Source organism: Pygocentrus nattereri, chromosome 26, assembly GCF_015220715.1.
Source record: "Pygocentrus nattereri isolate fPygNat1 chromosome 26, fPygNat1.pri, whole genome shotgun sequence".
NCBI lineage: Eukaryota > Metazoa > Chordata > Actinopteri > Characiformes > Serrasalmidae > Pygocentrus > Pygocentrus nattereri.
In genome coordinates, this window is record NC_051236.1 from 13,163,332 (window position 1) to 13,181,919 (window position 18,588).

At 37.9% G+C, this 18,588-nt stretch overlaps 1 protein-coding gene across 5 annotated transcripts; it reads right to left on the minus strand.

Moving 5' to 3' along the window:
- Window positions 1-1,293: 1,293 nt before the first annotated feature.
- On the minus strand, window positions 1,294-14,252 carry im:7151449 (complement component receptor 1-like protein). Of its 5 annotated transcripts, none has more exons than XM_017697826.2 (10): window positions 13,887-14,252; window positions 13,282-13,467; window positions 11,145-11,244; window positions 10,975-11,045; window positions 9,754-9,861; window positions 9,539-9,562; window positions 9,224-9,292; window positions 2,991-3,039; window positions 1,760-1,833; window positions 1,294-1,508 (listed from the first exon to the last, which is right to left on the minus strand). In XM_017697826.2, exons 1-9 carry the CDS (start codon window positions 13,960-13,962, stop codon window positions 1,761-1,763), a joined length of 756 nt encoding a protein of 251 aa, XP_017553315.1. In that variant the 5' UTR covers window positions 13,963-14,252; the 3' UTR covers window positions 1,294-1,508; window position 1,760. The 5 variants fall into 5 exon arrangements, 4 of the variants coding, with proteins under 4 accessions (XP_017553315.1, XP_037390638.1, XP_037390639.1 ...); XR_005129686.1 differs by having other exon boundaries at window positions 1,483-1,508; window positions 2,991-3,062; XM_037534741.1 differs by lacking the exon at window positions 1,760-1,833.
- Window positions 14,253-18,588: the final 4,336 nt, after the last annotated feature.

The window sequence follows — 18,588 nt, forward strand, 5'->3', positions numbered from 1 at the left end:
AATATGTCACATTGCACTCTGTTTCACTGCCACAATGAACAGAGGTCTTCATCTGGTTCCTCTCATTATTAAAGCTCAAGCGAAAGGCATAGGAACAAATAACAGAAATAATAGACTACTGTGAGCTCTGACAGCAGGACAACATATTAGTCCATATAATAGATCCTTTCATCTCAAGGCCAAGGCTGTGAAATGTAGCTGAGAATATTTAAACTTTTTTTTAACTGAATTTTACTGAGACAGACTAATTATGTTACTGTATCACTGCCATGCCATTCCTGTTTTTTTTTTTTTGACGAACTATGATACATAAAGACATTATCATGAAATTTAAGATATTTCAACTGCTAAGGTTTGTGGAAAAGTTGGAATACTCCAGCAAACAGTAGTATCCCAAAATTCAAACAGTTAGAAACAAATTAGGAGAATGGCATAATTGGCTTACACCAATCAGTTATTTGTTAATATGTAGCTTATGTACTTACTATAGACTATTTGTTGTTGTTGTTTACTCTATAATCATTGTACATCTGTCTTTTTTGTGACACAGGCAGTTGCTCATTGTACAGAAGTACTAATAACACTCTATACTCTCAAAGAATATTGTCCACCCTTAAACTGAATGGCATAAAGACGTTACAATGATTTAACACAATTAACCCAATGGAAGATTATATGTTGTACTGGTTTTAATTAGAAAAGCTTTTTATTTACAATATTATTTAATTGAATGCCTTGTTAGCTACTGATTCTGTAGTCTGTGACAAAACAGCTTGACTCTTACTGCTTCAGTCTGGTGAGTAGACTCAACACTACATTGTCTGAATGTGCGTTACTATTGATTTTCTCTCACTGGATGATGCATTTGGCAGTTAAGCTGGGTTGGCTGCATTAGTCACTGCCATTGTCCTAACCAGTGCAGTGAGTGACCGACTCACAAAGCGAAGCTTTACTTCAGCCCGCCATGTTCCACACTAAGTGGCAAAAGAAAAGGTGTCCTGTGTGCCTTCTCTCAGCATTTTGCTTTGTTTCAGTGTGTATTCAAATATACAAGGCCTGTCCTGACTGGACCTGGCCTGATCCAGAAACACTCCCCTTGGAGACCTCCATTAAATATAACCACCTGATTTCGCTTTCCTGGCCTGGGAGGCTACACAAGAGCTGCCAGTCACAAGTCACAGGGAGAAGTGTTAGAGCGCCATTTGTAAGAATGGCCAATAAGGTGGTAAGTAAGGGGATTTCCACAGGAAACATTCAGTATCTCAGCATTCAGGAAAGGAATAGCTGACAAACTGAGAATATAATACATTTTTTATTCTGTCACATAAAATAGTACGTATAAAATACAAGAATAACAGAAAATAAATTAATATGAATGCGCAAATCTAACTTCATAAACAATCAATAAATTTAAGGAATCAATACTAGGAATAATACATCAGTGCTCCATCACAGTGCGTGTGGAAAGAAAAGCCGATTAGCAGGTAGGGGCAGTCCGAGTACGCATCCTGAGGTTGGAAGAAGAAAACAAGCTTAGGTACTAACCTTACCACACTTACAAAACAGTCACTTTAATATTCCTTCAGAAAAATAAAACATGTTAGTATTTTTACCACTACTGAATTAGGATTTAGAACTGAAATTATTGAGTCAGTAAATCTATGGAAAATTTCTACACTAAGGAAAGGGCTGAAAAAGATTGGAAAAAAGTTTAATGAGTTGGCTGTATGGTTGGGTTTTTTTTAACCCTAAACGATACCTTAGGCGAGATTCTGAAACTTATTTTGTAATAACTCTTCTTTCATCTTCAGGGCTTCTCCAGTGTCGTAGGATCTATGCAACATGGCCAGATAAGATACAGTCATGATTACTCATTTGCTTAGTTTTATTGTTTTGGAGCCTTTAAAGTAGTTTCCATGTCAGATGCCTTAAAATTAGTATGATAGCTTTGCACCAAGCAGTGTAAATTTTGTAATAATGAGAGCATTTCACAACATTCCAACATTCCTTGAAACATTATTTCTCTTTCCCATATTTCATTAAGATATTTTCCCACTTATGTAGTCATAGCCACTTCACATCACTGTAAACTCTTACAGTAACACAAGAAGCATGCAAAAACTAGTGGGTTTAGCTGGACATGATTATTGTTTGGTGGGGCAGTGTACCATTAAATGACCCTTTGATGTCAAGCATTAACTCTTATCGTGTGCCTTCTTCCAAAGCACATGAATCCAGCCACTTTATATTTTCAAACGCAACCCTCACAGCAACACTGCATAGTCCCAACAGTTGGAGGAGATCACTAACTGTTTAGCTCTGTAAACTAGCTGATTATATGCAATATATTGCCCGTTTTCATCCTACTCAACAAGATTACATCCAAATAGATCTTACACAGCTATGGATGGTAACTCTTCAGGTAAAGCCATAAAGAAACAACTCTGACAGAACTACTCCAGCACTAAATCCTCTTTCTGCACCTTTGAGTCTTGGGTGTTCTGATCCATACTGGTTCATTTGTTAGAGCAACTATGTTTTCTTAAACTCAAAAGCAAAGACATTTAAGGTAAACATTTGTATTAACATGTATTAACTAATGTCACCACTATTAATGATCAGGGCATCAAAAGGCCAACAATTGGATTTTCCTACTTCCTCAAAACCAGGAAAAGGGCTACATAGTGTTGACAGAAAACCATTTCCAGTCTTTCCTGTTTTTATGGTGTGTTTCTAAACTATTATCCAACAACTTGAGAACCATAAAAACTACAGTCATGCATGGTGGAAATGTGTGGCTGATTTTACAGTGGATGATTAGTATGTCTAGACTGAAAAGCAGCACAGAGCAAAGAAATGAGTGATTCGTTGGCAACACAAGAGGAAGCAGGATGGTCAGTAGCAGTGTTCTCCTATGCAGAATTTTAGTAGGCTGGTGCATCATCACACAAGACATTTAAACAAACACAATGATTGATGGATGTGCTTACCCTTTCCTTTTCAAGCAGTAACATAAACATGCAGGTCCAACTAGGAAAGCTGTGAAAAGTAGTGAGACAGAACTGGTAAAACAAACAAACAACAAAACAAACAAACAAAAAGCACACCATTATAATCTTGTCTTTTTGGAATTTAATGTCCTTCCCTATAGTAAATGCATAGTAAATGCTATACATATATAATAAAAATGGCATGCCATTTTTGGTATCATCTTTCCTTTTAACAATATGTAATAATCATTTAAGGATGGAAGACACAACTGATTCAGTTTTAAAAGAGGCCTTTTTTTGCTATTATTCTTTTACACAACCTTTCAGCTGTCAACAGGGCCACTGGTGTCATATTTTGAACTTAATAAGACACATGTTTTCAATAGGTGACAGTTCTGAACTGTGGGCAGGCCAGTCTAGAACCCACACTCTCTGATTATGCTTCTGTGCTGTTGTAACTCATGCAGAGATTAGCTTGGTGTTGACGTTGAAATAAGCATGAACGTCTCGAAAAAGACATCGTCTACAATGCAGCGTATATTGCTCCAACATGTGTTTAGCCCTAATGGTTCTTTCACAGCAAATCCTGGCTGGACTGTCGTTTTTCTGAACAACAGGATCTCATTTCTTTACATAACCTAAAAAAGTTGATGCATGTTTCCACTGTGCATCTGTCCATTTCAGATGAGATCAAGCCCAGAGAAGTTGGCAGCGTTTCTGGACAATGTTGACATTTGACTTCCACTCTGCATAGTACAGTCTTAACTTTCATGTATAGCGAGGGAGGGACAATGTCTTTTGACAACGATTTGTCAAAGTATTCCCAAGCCCAGGTGGTTATAACCATCACAGAAGCATGCTGGTTTTTAATGCAGTGCCTTTTGAGGGGTAGAAGGTCACAGGCATTCAGTCATGTTTTTCAGCCTTCTCTTTTAAATACAGAGATTTCTTGAATCTTTTAATTATCTTATGCTCTGTGGAGGGTGAAATCCTTCTCTAGCAGAGGAATGTTACTTTTGAACTTTTGCTTATACATTTTTGAAATTGGAAATTACCCAGCATGCTGGAGGCCAATTTGGACTTTGGAATTCTCTTCCTCAATCCCTCAGGGACTGCTCTTCTCTTTCTTCTTTTAAATCTGACTTTCCTATTTAATGCACATTTTTGTTCCTCCTCCTCTGTATAGTTATTTTTTTTCTCTCCCCTGTCCTCCTGCTCATGCTTTGTGAAGCGACCTTGGGTTTGTGAAAGGCGCTATATTAATGTAATTTCCATCCATCCATTTTCTAAGCCGCTTCTCCGTCAGGGGGGGGGGTGCTGGAGCCTATCCCTGTCCAGGATACACCCTGGACAGGTCGCCAGTCCATCGCAGGGCAGACAGACAGACACAGACAGTCACTCACACACTCACACCCAGGGGTAATTTAGGATGTCCAATTGGCCTGACTGCATGACTTTGGACTGTGGGAGGAAACCGGAGAACCCGGAGGAAACCCACGCAGACACGGGGAGAACATGCAAACTCCACACAGAGAGGACCCTGATCACCCGGCCGGGGAATCAAACCCAGGCCCTCCTCGCTGTGAGGCGACAGCACTACCCACCACGCCAACTTTCTGCGCTGCGTTGGGCCGCCTGAGAGGGAGCTATACCGGCTGCGATCTACACTGCGTTGGGCCGCCTGAGAGAGAGCTATACCGGCTGCGTTCTACGCTGCGTTGGGCCGCCTGAGAGGGAGCTATACCGGCTGCGTTCTACGCTGCGTTGGGCCGCCTGAGAGGGAGCTATACCGGCTGCGATCTACACTGCGTTGGGCCATCTGAGAGGGAGCTATACCGGCTGCGATCTACACTGCGTTGGGCCGCCTGAGAGGGAGCTATACCGGCTGCGATCTACACTGCGTTGGGCCATCTGAGAGGGAGCTATACCGGCTGCGATCTACACTGCGTTGGGCCATCTGAGAGGGAGCTATACCGGCTGCGATCTACACTGCGTTGGGCCATCTGAGAGGGAGCTATACCGGCTGCGATCTACACTGCGTTGGGCCATCTGAGAGGGAGCTATACCGGCTGCGATCTACACTGCGTTGGGCCATCTGAGAGGGAGCTATACCGGCTGCGATCTACACTGCGTTGGGCCATCTGAGAGGGAGCTATACCGGCTGCGATCTACACTGCGTTGGGCCATCTGAGAGGGAGCTATACCGGCTGCGATCTACACTGCGTTGGGCCATCTGAGAGGGAGCTATACCGGCTGCGATCTACACTGCGTTGGGCCATCTGAGAGGGAGCTATACCGGCTGCGATCTACACTGCGTTGGGCCGCCTGAGAGGGGGCTACACCGGCCACGGTGGGTGAAATCATTGTTACTGGACTGGACTTTTGTTGTTAACAACGATGAAACGATTACTATGAAAGTAATACAAAAGGATATGGAGGAATTAAAAGACGCCATGAACATGATGTCTGGTGAGTTGACAACATTGACTAAACAACAGATAACTATAACTGAACTGCTAAATGAAATCAAGCAGCTTAAAATGCTAAACATGGAACAAGCCAAAAGAATTGAAATTTTGGAAAACAGATTAGCCGATTTGGAGCAGAATTCTCGAGTAAATGATGTTATGATAACAGGATTAGAAATAAAACCACGGAGCTATTCACAGGCTGTGAGAAGGAGCAGGAATGACAACAATTTAGAACATGAAAGTACAACAGAGGAGCAGGTAATTACATTCCTGCAGAGTAAAGACAATGAAATTGAAAAGGAGAACATTGAAGCTTGTCATACTCTACCAATCAAAAATCAGAGAGGAAAGTCTGCGGTAGCACCAATAATCATTTGGTTCAATAATAGAAAACATAAGATTGATTTGCTGAAGCAAGGAAGAAATCTGAAAGGTACAAGTGTTTATATTAACGAACATCTCACTAAAAAGAATGCAGATTGCCAAGAAAGCCAGATTATTAAGAAAACAGAACAAAATCCAGGCAACATGGACAATGAACTGTAAAGTTTTTATAAGAACAAAAGATGCGCCTGAGAATGCCAAAGGTCTATGGATTAGATCCTTAGAGCAATTAGACAGGTTAGAAGCTGATAAGTAGTGATGCACAACAATAACAGTAAAATAACAGAACATGGGTTTACAAATGCTCTGTTTAGATAAATATGGAAAGGGAAAAAGAAAAGGGAAAATAAATTAAATAAATAAATGTCTACAAATATTTAGAGTCCAAAAAATATATGATGTAGATACTATGGTTGATGCAGATTTTTTTCCAGTGATTGAGGATTGTCAATATTATAATGAGGAGCAATTCAATGACAATAAAATGGTAAAGGGAGGTTTCTCTATTATTCATTTTAATAGTAGAAGCATGAATTTTTTAAAAATAATAGACTATTTAGAACAGTTAAAGAGACATTTTAGTATAATAGCAGTCTCAGAGACCTGGCTCAATGATGAAAACATAAATAATTGTAAAATAGAAGGATATAGACCATATCATATGAATAGAAGCAATAAAAGAGGTGGGGGGGGTTGCTTTATATACTGATATTAAATTAAAGTGTAAAATTAGGGACAAAATGTCAATAACTGTTGATGGCATAATGGAAATGATTACTGTTGATATATTCAATGAAAATTCTAAAAATATAATAATTAGTTGTGTGTACAGGTCACCAGGTTCAAATACTGACTTATTCACAGACAAAATCACTGAGGTCTTGGAATGTAATTGTAACAAAACAGTTTTTCTGTGTGGAGATTTTAACATTGATTTGGGAAGTCAAACCGATTCTAATAATATTAGTACGTTTATTAATACAATGTATAGCTTAAGTCTTTATCCTTTAATAACCAAACCAACAAGAATTACAACCCACAGTGATACAGTGATTGATAATATCTTTACAAATATAAGAAAAGAAGAGGTGTTGAGTGGGATTTTGATAACTGACATAAGTGATCATTTGCCAGTGTTTACAATTCGTAAAAATAATCAGTGCAGTAAAAAAGCTGTTTTAATAAAGAAAAAAAAATGATAAATACCTCAAAAAAAAAGCTTTGGAGAAATTGAAAGACGATTTAAGAAAACAAAACTGGAAGGAAGTGTATGTTGATGATGTAAATAGAGCAAATGATGTGTTTATGAATACTTTGGAAACGTATGAAAAAAATTGTATGCAAAAAAACTGTGCCAGGAGATATGTTGTTGACAAGCCATGGATGACAAATGGGTTAAGGAATGCCTGTAAAAAAAAGAATTATTTGTATTCATGTTTCTTGAAATTGAGAACAAAAGAAGCAGAAGAGAGATATAAGAAGTATAAAAACAAGTTGGTATGGATTATAAGAAAACATAAGAAAGAATATTATAGTGATTTATTAAATAAAAGTAAGGGTGATATGGAAGCAACATGGGAAGTAATGAATAGTGTTCTGAAAAAACATAAAACATCTTCAGATACTCTACAGTATTTTGTAAAAGAAGACAAAGAAATATTGGACCAAAGTAAAATAGTAAACTAATTCAATATTATGTGAATGTTGGCCCAAGTCTTGCAGCTAAAATACCAAAAGCGGATAACAATATAGATCATACTGTCATGGGTTGCGTCAACAGCATCTTTCGTGGTGAAACTGATAAAGAAGAAATACTGAGTACTGTTAAAAAATTTGCAGATAAAAGATCAAAAGATTGGGTAAACATGGATATGATGTTGGTGAAGGATATAATTGGTTGTATTATTGAGCCATTTACATATATATGTAATTTATCATTTTCAACTGGAATATTTCCGGATAATATGAAAATAGCTGAGGTAGTATCTCTTTATAAAAATGGTGACAAATGTGCCTTTAAAAATTATAGACCAATATCCTTGTTGCCACAGTTTTCAAAAATGTTAGAGAAATTATTTGTAAACACATTAGATCAATTCATTGATAACATATATTAAGTAGTAGTCAGTATGGGTTTAGGTCAAATAATTCAACATCAATGGCTCTCATAGAATTGATGGAACAGATTAACAACTGCATTTGATCAAAAACAGTATTGTGTTAGCATTTATGTTGCTTTAAAGAAAGCATTCGACACTATTGACCACAGTATTCTTCTTGAAAAGCTGAGTAAATATGGCATTAGAGGAACAGCACTACAGTGGGTATCTAGCTATCTAAAAAATAGAAAACAGTTTGTACAAATAAATGACGTACGATCTGGTCTTTGTAAGATTATATGTGGAGTTCTTCAGGGTTCTGTACTTGGTCCTAAGTTATTTATTTTATATGTAAATGATTTGACTGCTATAATCTTAAGGGGACAGAGATGTTTGTAACGCCTAAATTTCGAACCAGTTTGAAGGAGCGGTGTTCCTTCAATTCAAGGAATAAGGTTATGGAATAACCTGGAGAGTGAAGTAAAAAATGCTAGATCAATGCATGTGTTTAAAAGGATGATAAAAGTTGGTTTGTTTAAAAAATATGAAATAGTATAATATATATTTTTGTGAACTGTTGTATTAGAATGACCTGATGTTTTTGTTTAGTGTTGTTTTTGTTTAGCTTGTCTTCTATAAATTATTAGTGTTCGAAATAATTTCAGGGAAAAAAGGAGCAGATATCATTAGATTTTTGTCTTCTTTCTGCTGCCTTTCATTTCATTTGTGATTATTTTTATGATTGTTTAAAATGAAATGAATAAATTGTCTAAATAAAAAAATAAATAAATAAATAAAAATGAATAAAATTATACATTTTTAATCATGTCACATTGTAGGTTTTGCATTAGTAAAATATTGCAAATCCTACTGCTGTCATAGCATGTAGAAGAATAATTGTGACTGTCTTGTCTGTAGCCCACAATCACCTGTTTTCCATATGTTTTTAAATTGAATTTTATATATATAAAAATATATATAATATCAATATTTATGTATTATGCCTGCCTCTTTCTGTAGCTTCCCAAACTCTGAGTATGGCTCACTTTTTCTCTGTTTTTATTTTGTAGTCAATCGACAGCTCAGGGAAAATGGGGTTAAATCCAAAATGTACTAATATATAGCAGTTGCATTCAAAACTGTTAGGAATTGATATACAGTATTTTGGAACTCAGCATTAAAAAATATTTCTATTATTATTATTATTATTACTATTATTACTATTATTATGAGGTATACATAACGGTAGATTTATTTCTACTAATACTAAGAGACTCACCTAGAAAAACAAGGCTGAAACCTGTAATCCAAATTGTATAATCACTAATCTCAGTGCCTGCTGCAGTACCTGGAATAGAAAACCAGTGATCAGAAGACTCTTCAGCACACAAACTGGATGAGATTTTAGGTTAATTATGAACTGTAGCTTCAGAGATACTCAGATAAACAAGCAGGACTTAATTTAAGCAGAGGTGACTCACATAGTGAACCTGACCAATTAGCTGTATAAGTAACAATATAAGCTGTCTGAGGACAGAACCAGCAGATGCAATTTAAAATAGTAAATCTAATATTCTGAGAAACTCTGACTCACTTGAAGGTAGTTCATAATCCAGTCCTGAAGGAAAAAGAGACAACAAATTGCTGTATGCTGTTACCATAACAATTGATCTGCATGACTAAAATAAGAACATCTGAAAAAAGAAATGCATATTTCCAGTCTAATTACTATACTTTTTTCTTATGGAAGTCAAAGACTACTGAGACAGTACACTAGCTGAACGGAGGAAAAACGGCTGCAGTACTTACCTTTTGAATCTGGTGGGGCAGTGGTGGTGCTATTTCTGCTGTGGACAACTCTGAAGCTGGTGCCTGTGGTTTCTGTTGTCTCTGGATAACGTACTGTTGTGCTGATATCTGTAAGCAAAGTATAATTCATTACGATGCACTGGGGGTTTGTGTGCGGCTATTAAATTAAATACGCAGTAAAATTCCATGCACAGAGAACATGAAAATGTTTTAATAAGAGACTGTGGTTTGGGTCAGCTGAACTTCATTACAGAGTCATCTGCTCTGATCCAGTGCTCAGCTGTCAATCATTGAGCTTGATTTGTGCAGAATTTCTTACCTTCAATTTTATATTTGGCCTCAAGCACAATTATGTCTGTATTTTATCCAATCTGCGTGTATTGTATGTGTGTATTGTTGCTGACACTGTGCATCCCTTTATGGCCAAAATGTACCATGTGCAGCATAACCATTTGCCTGGTCACAAAGCACAAGCCATCTCACACTGGTTTCATGACCATAAGAATGACTTCAATTTACTTCAGCAGTCTTCTCAGTCACAAGATCTGAATCCAATAGTGCACATTTGAAATGTGGTATAATCTGAGATTCATAGTATGAATGTGCAGCAATTCAGGCTGTTCTGAGAGCTAAGGTGATCCTACCCAGTAATATAATGGTGTTTCTAGTAAGCTGGCTAATCAGTGAAATGCATTGCTCATCATACTTTTAGCCAAAACTCAAACAATTAACTGGCCAACATCCTGCTAAAGAGTGAACACAGACACACAAGACACATTCATTGTGCACTGTACACAGACAAAGCTTGCCCTTAATGCAGAAGGGAAGTTCAGACCAGCCATGCTCTTCACACACAACCGTGGGAGATCCTTTCATTCTGTATTCTGACTGGCACTTAAATATGGCCTTGCTTATTGTATGTGTAGTGGGATTCCCCTTTAGTCTAAACAGCAAATTGGATTTGAGGAGCTTGGCACTCAATGGCTGAAATTGAAATACAAGGACAGTACTGATAATGTACACATGTAAGTGTAATTATAAAGACAACTACTGATACAGTTTAAATAGTTGTGTCTCCTGTCTTGATGGAATGTTTCTTCTTTTTTTGTCTTTACCATTTTGTTCACAAATCTCAGAAAAAATAAATATTGTCTTAATTCAAACATTGTGAAAATGTCAAATGATGGTGTATTTAGTTTAGTTTAGTTTTGGGTAACTTACATTCACATTTTGCTCTTCCGCTCCAACCAGTTGCAAGACACTGCCTAGAGCTTGAACCTTGAAGATAATACCTGTCAAGTTCATAAAGATTGAAATCAGGATACTGACCATGTAATTATGATTCAAACTTAGAATGTATGCTAAAGAAAACAAGGTCAGAAAACTCTCACCCTTTGTCACAAAATGGTGTAATGCGTGCGCCAAACAATGTTCCTTCTTTCTTTTCATACTTTAAGTGTGGTGAAGGCTTGGGAGGACCACAGTCTCTCTCTGAAAGAAACATGTAAGACTATGAAAAAAACAAAACAATTGACAACTGCTGTCAGCAATGTGATGTAAAACATCATATCGATATGGGTTTTCTGTATATATCAAGGGTGTCACTAGTATTTCTAGAACCTGCATACATCATAAAAATTAAACGTTTGCAATTACACCAATTCTAGAGAGCCTCTTAACAATGTACAGTAACTGCATAAACTCCACAAGAACCAGGAATAGATGTTCATTTATTAAACAGTATAGTATTAGGGGCTGTATAAAACAGAAATAAAAACAGAACGCAATAATGTGCACATCATTTAAATCCTATATTTATTTGAGAACAGTAAAAAGACAACATAATGTTTGGAAGTAAGAAATCTGATTGTTTTTTAATATATGGCCATTTTTAATTTGATGCTAGCAAAACGTAAAAAAAAAAGTTGGGACGGGGGCATGTTTACTAAGTGTTTCAGCACCTCTTCTTGTAACAGCACTCTGTAAGCAACTGGGAATTGAAGAGACCAACTGTTGTAAGTGAAATGTTTTCCTATTCTCGCTTGAGATAAGGTTTCAGCTGCTTAACAGTTCAGGGTCTCCTTTGTTGTATTATTCATTTCATAATGCACCAAATGTTTTCACCGGGTGACAGGTCTGGACTGCAGGCAGGTCAGTTTAACAACCCAGACTCTTACTACAAAGCTTTCCTGTTGTTTTATATGCAAAAAGCAGTTTGGCATTGTCTTGGCATTGTCATTGTCAAAACCCAACAGTTTTGCTCGTATTTGCGAGCATGTTTATTATTCTATACTTTGCTACTCCAAACCAGGAGCACCTGAACATGAACACAGTGCCAGGGATGTGTTGTTAAGGATAAGACTGGGAAAGCAGGGATAGCATGGCTGTATCACCAACTAGCCTAGCTACTTGTGCAGATGACAGTTCCGTCCAGAAACAATGACAATACATTTCTCTGACAAATAATGTGTAGTTTTCATCAGCATACAATGTGACACTTCTGAACTCTGTTCATTAGCTTACTGAAGAGGCAGCCTCAATTACTTGCCCAATATGAACCAACGTCACTTTCAACTGTATCTCTCAGCATGCTGGGGCATTTTATGCAACACCCGTTCTGCCACACCAGTTCTGCCACCTTAGAAGTTAAGCCTACTACCCCAGATTACTATATTATGTTTGACTTGGCTCAGAGGTGGGAATTCATGATTCAGAACTCCACCAATTTTAACCATGTGGTTGAGCTACAAAGTGGGAAAAACATAGACATCTCTATGAAAGTCAGTACTGTTACTGCAACAAGCTAGCAACTATTAGCCAACTAACATCAGTGATATAACTGATCAATTTAATGTTGATGATGTTTTACCTCCTCAACAATGAAGTTTAAGGCCAGATGTGACCAATTACTGTGTCCGCATGTTGGCTGATCTAAAGTGAACATCATTCAGAAGTAGATTAGTAGATCTTTTTCCCTTTGATGATATGAGCAGCCATGTCGACTTGACCTCAACCTGAGCTCGGAGCTGAGGACATTCTTCCAATTTCTGAATTGGAACTCCCTGTTGAGGAGGCCTTTTTTATTTTTCCCAGTTAAGGTGGGAAATTCCAAGTTACAAGCTTCAGTTGAAGGCAGCATTCATTCCCTGTGGTTAACTAGACATCCGTTCATAAACTCTTACGAATACTTGAATATCAAAATGTTCTGAGGTGGTAGATTCAGGTCCAGAAAGTAGAAATCCTTGCCAGGGTGTTGTTCCAGCTGCAGTGGGAAGAAACACCTGGGAATTATTTTTTACTTTCTGGCCCTGAATTTGCCACCTCTGAACATCAGAATGCACATCCCTAGTCTAGATTATGATACAGTGCAAATGTCTTCAAGTATTGTGATGTTATAGTTTTGCCATATTGCTCAAGCTTTAGCATCAAACCTCCTGAGGCAGAGAGGCAGAACAAACCGTTTCATATATTGAACCAGTGAACACAGTGTGAGCACTTAGCACTATACTGAAACAGAGGGGCTGTTACTTTTGCATATTAGCTGCGGTTCGCTCCACGTCCCGTCTGTGCAGGTGATGATGTCTGAGCCCTGATCCTTATTATAGCCATTGGCACACTCGACAGTTACATCAGAGCCGTCTGGGAATTCATTCATCAGCATAGTTTCATCAGTTAACACCACGTTACCCGCCGGACTAGGTCTCGGACAATCCACTGGAGAGAGAGAGAGAGAGAGAGAGAGAGAGAGAGAGAGAGAGAGAGAGAGAGAGAGAGAGAGAGAGAGAGAGAGAGAGACATAACACAGTAACTACGCACGCTGTGAATGCTAAAGTTTATTAAGCGTAACATCAGTGATTTAGTTAGTTAGCTAACGGAATTAACTGAACAGTTGAGGTCTAGTTGTATGCTCTGCTCATTTACAAAACCTGTGAACTGAGACATTAAAGTTAGGAGCCAGCTGCTTTGCTACTGTTGCGTATCATGTTTAGCTTTTATAGCCAACACAACATACCTAACAGCGCTAAACAACAACTGTTAAAGTAATTAACCTTTAGCGTTGAATAACGGCCAAGGCTACTACCGTCAGCTGAAAAGACCTGACTGTTCAAAGTGACTGGGGCTAATTTACTTACCGGCTTTTCCGGGAGAGAAAAACAGCAGCAGCAGCAGCAGACACCGTGTCCACAAGCTTATTGTTGACCTGACCATTTCAAATCGAGAAAAAACGAAGTGTAGAAATAGCAATGTCTTAAACCGGTCACTGAACAAAGTTCAGTGCAAATTCTGCCACAGGTGACGAGCTAACTAGTTAGCTAGCGAGCCAAATGTCCAGACATGTTTCAGTTTAGTTCAGAAACAGTCACGCCTAAGACTGTGGTGGTATTAACGTTTTCCCCTCGTCCAAGCTCCCGTAGCTGAATATTCCTTTATTCCCCCTCCCACTGACTTTAACACACAGACACTTGCTCTCTCCTGTGGTTGACTTCCAGACTGAGGCTCTGCTTCGTACCAGGCACGCCCACCAACCGGCGTCACTGGAGGAGGTAGCTGTGGGTCTGGGTGTTGGCGCTTTAGCCTCGCGAAACCTCACCGTTTTACTCCACAAACTCATCTCTGTTTGTGTCAGTCTTTCCGTGGAACCGAGGCCATGTGTTTGACTGTTTGATCGGTGGATTATGTCCAAAACTGCCCCAGTCCCTCCATTTTGACTCCTAGCGACAGCAAGGAGAGGCCCTTTTTCTTCCTTTCTTCCCTTTTTTCCTGTGTAATTTTCCTTTTATCAGGAAAAATCTTTTGAAAAGAAAAAAAGGATCACAAAATTCATATGGTATCAAACGATTATATTCACATTTTGCATTTACATTTACAGCATTGTAAAATTTGGGAGTACACACGTCACCTAAATGATGAACTAACCTAACTGTAAATAGACCACAATATAGAAATATGTCCACATATGCAGTCGTGACTGGCATGTTTCTTTTTTTCTGAATTCATACAAACACATACACCCACACACACACACACATTTTCTAAGCCGCATCTCCCTCAGGGTCGCAGGGGGGTGCTGGAGCCTATCCTAGCTGTCATTGGGCGGAAGGCAGGATACACCCTGGACAGGCCGCCAGTCCATCGCAGGGCTCATACAAACACATTCATTTTATAGTAAATTAGTTTGGGTTAGTTTATGTTTATGGACAGAGACCTACAGATCAATACAGTAAAGGAAAGGACTTATTTGTGATCCTGTGTTTAAAGCCAGGTTTTATAATACAATAAATTGTACAATACAATTGTACAATACATACATACAATATTGTACATACAATACACACAATATTGTAATGTACAATTGTAATTGTACATTACAATACAATACAATTGTATTGTAATGTACAATGCAATACATTACAATACACCACAATACACTACAACACAATACACTGCAATACAATACACTGCAATACATAGTGCATTCAATGATAAAGTAAACTAGAAAACACAGTGCAATACAATAAAATATGATATACAAGTGGAGCACAATATATTGCAAACAATACTTAATACTTAGTTATATCAGTAATCAATTAATGTAACTATTATGACTGCTTTGCTATTATATTCTAATCCTACTCGTCTGCTTCACTTTAGATGCTCCTATGAATGTATACAGTAGTGCTTGTAAGTTGAGAACCCTTTCCAATTTTCTATATTTCTGCATAAATATACCCTAAGACTTCATTACATTTCAGTCCTAAAAGTAGACAAAGAGAACCAAATTAAACAAATGAGACAACAATATTAGACCTGCCCATTTATTTATTGAGGAAAATGATCCAATATTACATTTCAATCTCAGGAAAAAAGGTACGACACTGTCATTGGAGCAGTGCCCTTTTTGTCACTGTGGTGGTACATCCCAGTACCTTTAGTCAGGAAAATAACTAACATAATCCATTGAAATGATATTTTCATTGTTGTACTGGCTCCATACTCCGTCTCGTCTCCAGGCTTTTTATTTTATTGTTCTGTTTTAAAACACTAGTTTATAAAAAGATACAAATGTCTACTTTTCTACTAGGAAAAACTTACTTAAGGTACACTGTTGGACCTTAAAGCCACTGTTGCACCTTTGAGGGTACACTTACATTGTTTGTACCTTGATGAACGAATCATGGTACCTTTATTTCTTTATTCCTTTATTTCTAACAGTGTTCTGTGAGAGGCAAAAGTATGGGAACCTTTAGGATTAGCAGATCATTTGAAGGTGAAATTAGAGTCAGGTGTTTTCAGTCAGTGGGATGGTGATCAGGTGTGAGTGACCACCCTGTTTTATTAACAGAACAGGGATCTATCACAGTCTGATCTCCACTGATCTCTCTCCTTTGTGGAAGTGTATCATGGGACGCACAAATTGTGTATGCAGACTGTGCACAAATAGAGGAAATTCAAGATCATTGTTCTGCTCCCCAGGAGTGGTCAAACAACCAAGATCACACCAAGAGCAAACCATGTAATTGTCCGCAAGGTCACAAAAGTACTCAGCGTAACTTGTAAGTAACTAAAGGCCTGTCACACAGAGGCTAATGTTAATGTCCATTAGTCCACCATCAGAACACCGAACAACCATGATGTGCATGGCAGGGTTGCAAGCAGCACAAGGGGGTCACACCAGATACTGAAAGCAAAGATTCAAACACTCACACTCACAAATGTCCTATATAAACAAATGACCAAGTGTAATATTTTGTTTCATTTGCTTATTTTGGTGCTCTTTATCTACTTTTAGGAAAATCTGATGAAGTTTTATGTCAAATTTATGCAGAAATATAGAAGATTCTAGTGTTCACAAACTATCATCCACCCCTGTATAATTCTCTTCTTCAGTTCCATGCTTTGTATGTCTGTCTGTCTGCCCTGCAATGGACTGGCAACTTGTCCAGGGTGTATCCTGCCTTCCGCCCGATGACACCTGGGATAGGCTCCAGCACCCCCCATCCCCCCGCGACCCTGAGGGAGAAGTGGCTTAGAAAATGTGATATTTTGTGTGAAAATGTGTGTTTGTGTGTGTGTGTGTTCCATGCTTTTCTTATAACAATAGATAATTTAAATTGATGTCAGTTAATATCAAAAACAAATTATGAATATATGATAATAAATGATGTTAGATCAAAACTTTAATAGGTGTGGGGGGGGCATAGTTTAAATAAATAAATACAATTACTGTTACAAAACTTAAATAAATATTAATAACTAAAACAACAGTTCTGACTTTCCCCTAAATTAGGGCTAAATCTACAACCTATTCACATTAGAAATGAGGATGCATGCTCTGAAATAGAAAGGAGAGGAAGTGAAAACAGAGGTCATGCCGGGTCTTATATAAGATAGCTGTTTTGACTAAATCTGACAGAATCTGTCAGTCTGCATTATTGAAAATAAGTTAGCTTTTCCATAAAAAATGAGCAATAGCATACCAGTGATGCAACTGAGGGGTTGTGTTTGGATCTTAAGCTTCTGAAAGTATCTATCCATCTGTCCCATATGCAAATATCCACTCTCATGAACTGGTTCTTCTCATAATAGGTCCAAACTAAGGTACCTTCAGATTGGTTATCTGGGCTCTGATATAGCTTGATATTTTATTATTCATTTTTTCCTGCCTAATGTGTTGATATTGTAAAGTAAAATGGATTTTAAGATTACAAGAACAACTGCACATCATGTTTCTCAGAGACAAACATGTAGGCTTCACTCTGTGTTAAAGGGCCCATATCCTACATTTCTTAGTTAGTTAGTATTTTCCACCTACAATTCTAGTTACAGCATTTATGTTGTTTAGTAACCAAAAATAGTCTGTAGCATTCTGTCACTGTGAATAGGCAGCCTAAACTGCTCTAGGCTAAATAAGTGCAAATGAATTCATGACAAAAAACGTTAAATTCCAAAAAGCCTGTTTGTTTCCCACATTTGAAATTTGGTGTGTCATTACTGTTCTTGTAGTCTGTCCTGACTAACAGCAAGAAATAAATGCCGTTTCAAGCTATACTCACAGTGCCTCACCCAGTGAATATAGCTATACGTCAGCAGCCTTAGCAGTTAAGCCACATCACAGGACTGAGAGGTAACCAAGAAGTAACCAGAAACGGCCCTAGCAATAAGTGAATCCAAAACAACTCTTTTTCCACAGGAGATGTGAAAAGCATGTTGGCTATAACTTTAAAATATTATCCATATCTGTTTTCTTTGGTTTTCCATTCCAGCCTGACTGTGCTGTACATTCAATCATGCAGAACATTATCAAAACACTGTTGCTATAGCAGGAGAGCAGCAAGAGTGAAAAATCCAAAGCAAAGTGAAGAGGTCCAAAGACGGATCAGTTCAGTGGGGTGGTATGAGTCATTTCTAGGGAGTCACCTCAGTTTGTGGTGGTTTCGCTGGCTGATGGAAACAGATGGAAACGGGAAATATGCCTATAACCTCTCAACTTCCTCTCTTATTAAATTATGATGTTGTCTGCATCTTTTTTGTTGCTGTCGTGCAAAACAAGTGATTTACTGTAAATAGATTTGGGCTAAAAAGCTAAAAAAATGCTGACATATTTCATAGTTACGTACAGTATATTAGATGATAGTACGTGTTGCCAAGTCAGACAATGTTTCCATGCCTCATTTAGCTGTTAAAATGTTAAAGCTTGGGAGTTACCACATGTTTCTGATTATGTGGTTTTCATCACCATAGTAATAGTTCCTTGGTGTATGCACAGCCACTGTAAATAATGAGCAAATGAAAGGGAGTTACTCAGAATTCTTTTTTCATGACAACAGCATCCCT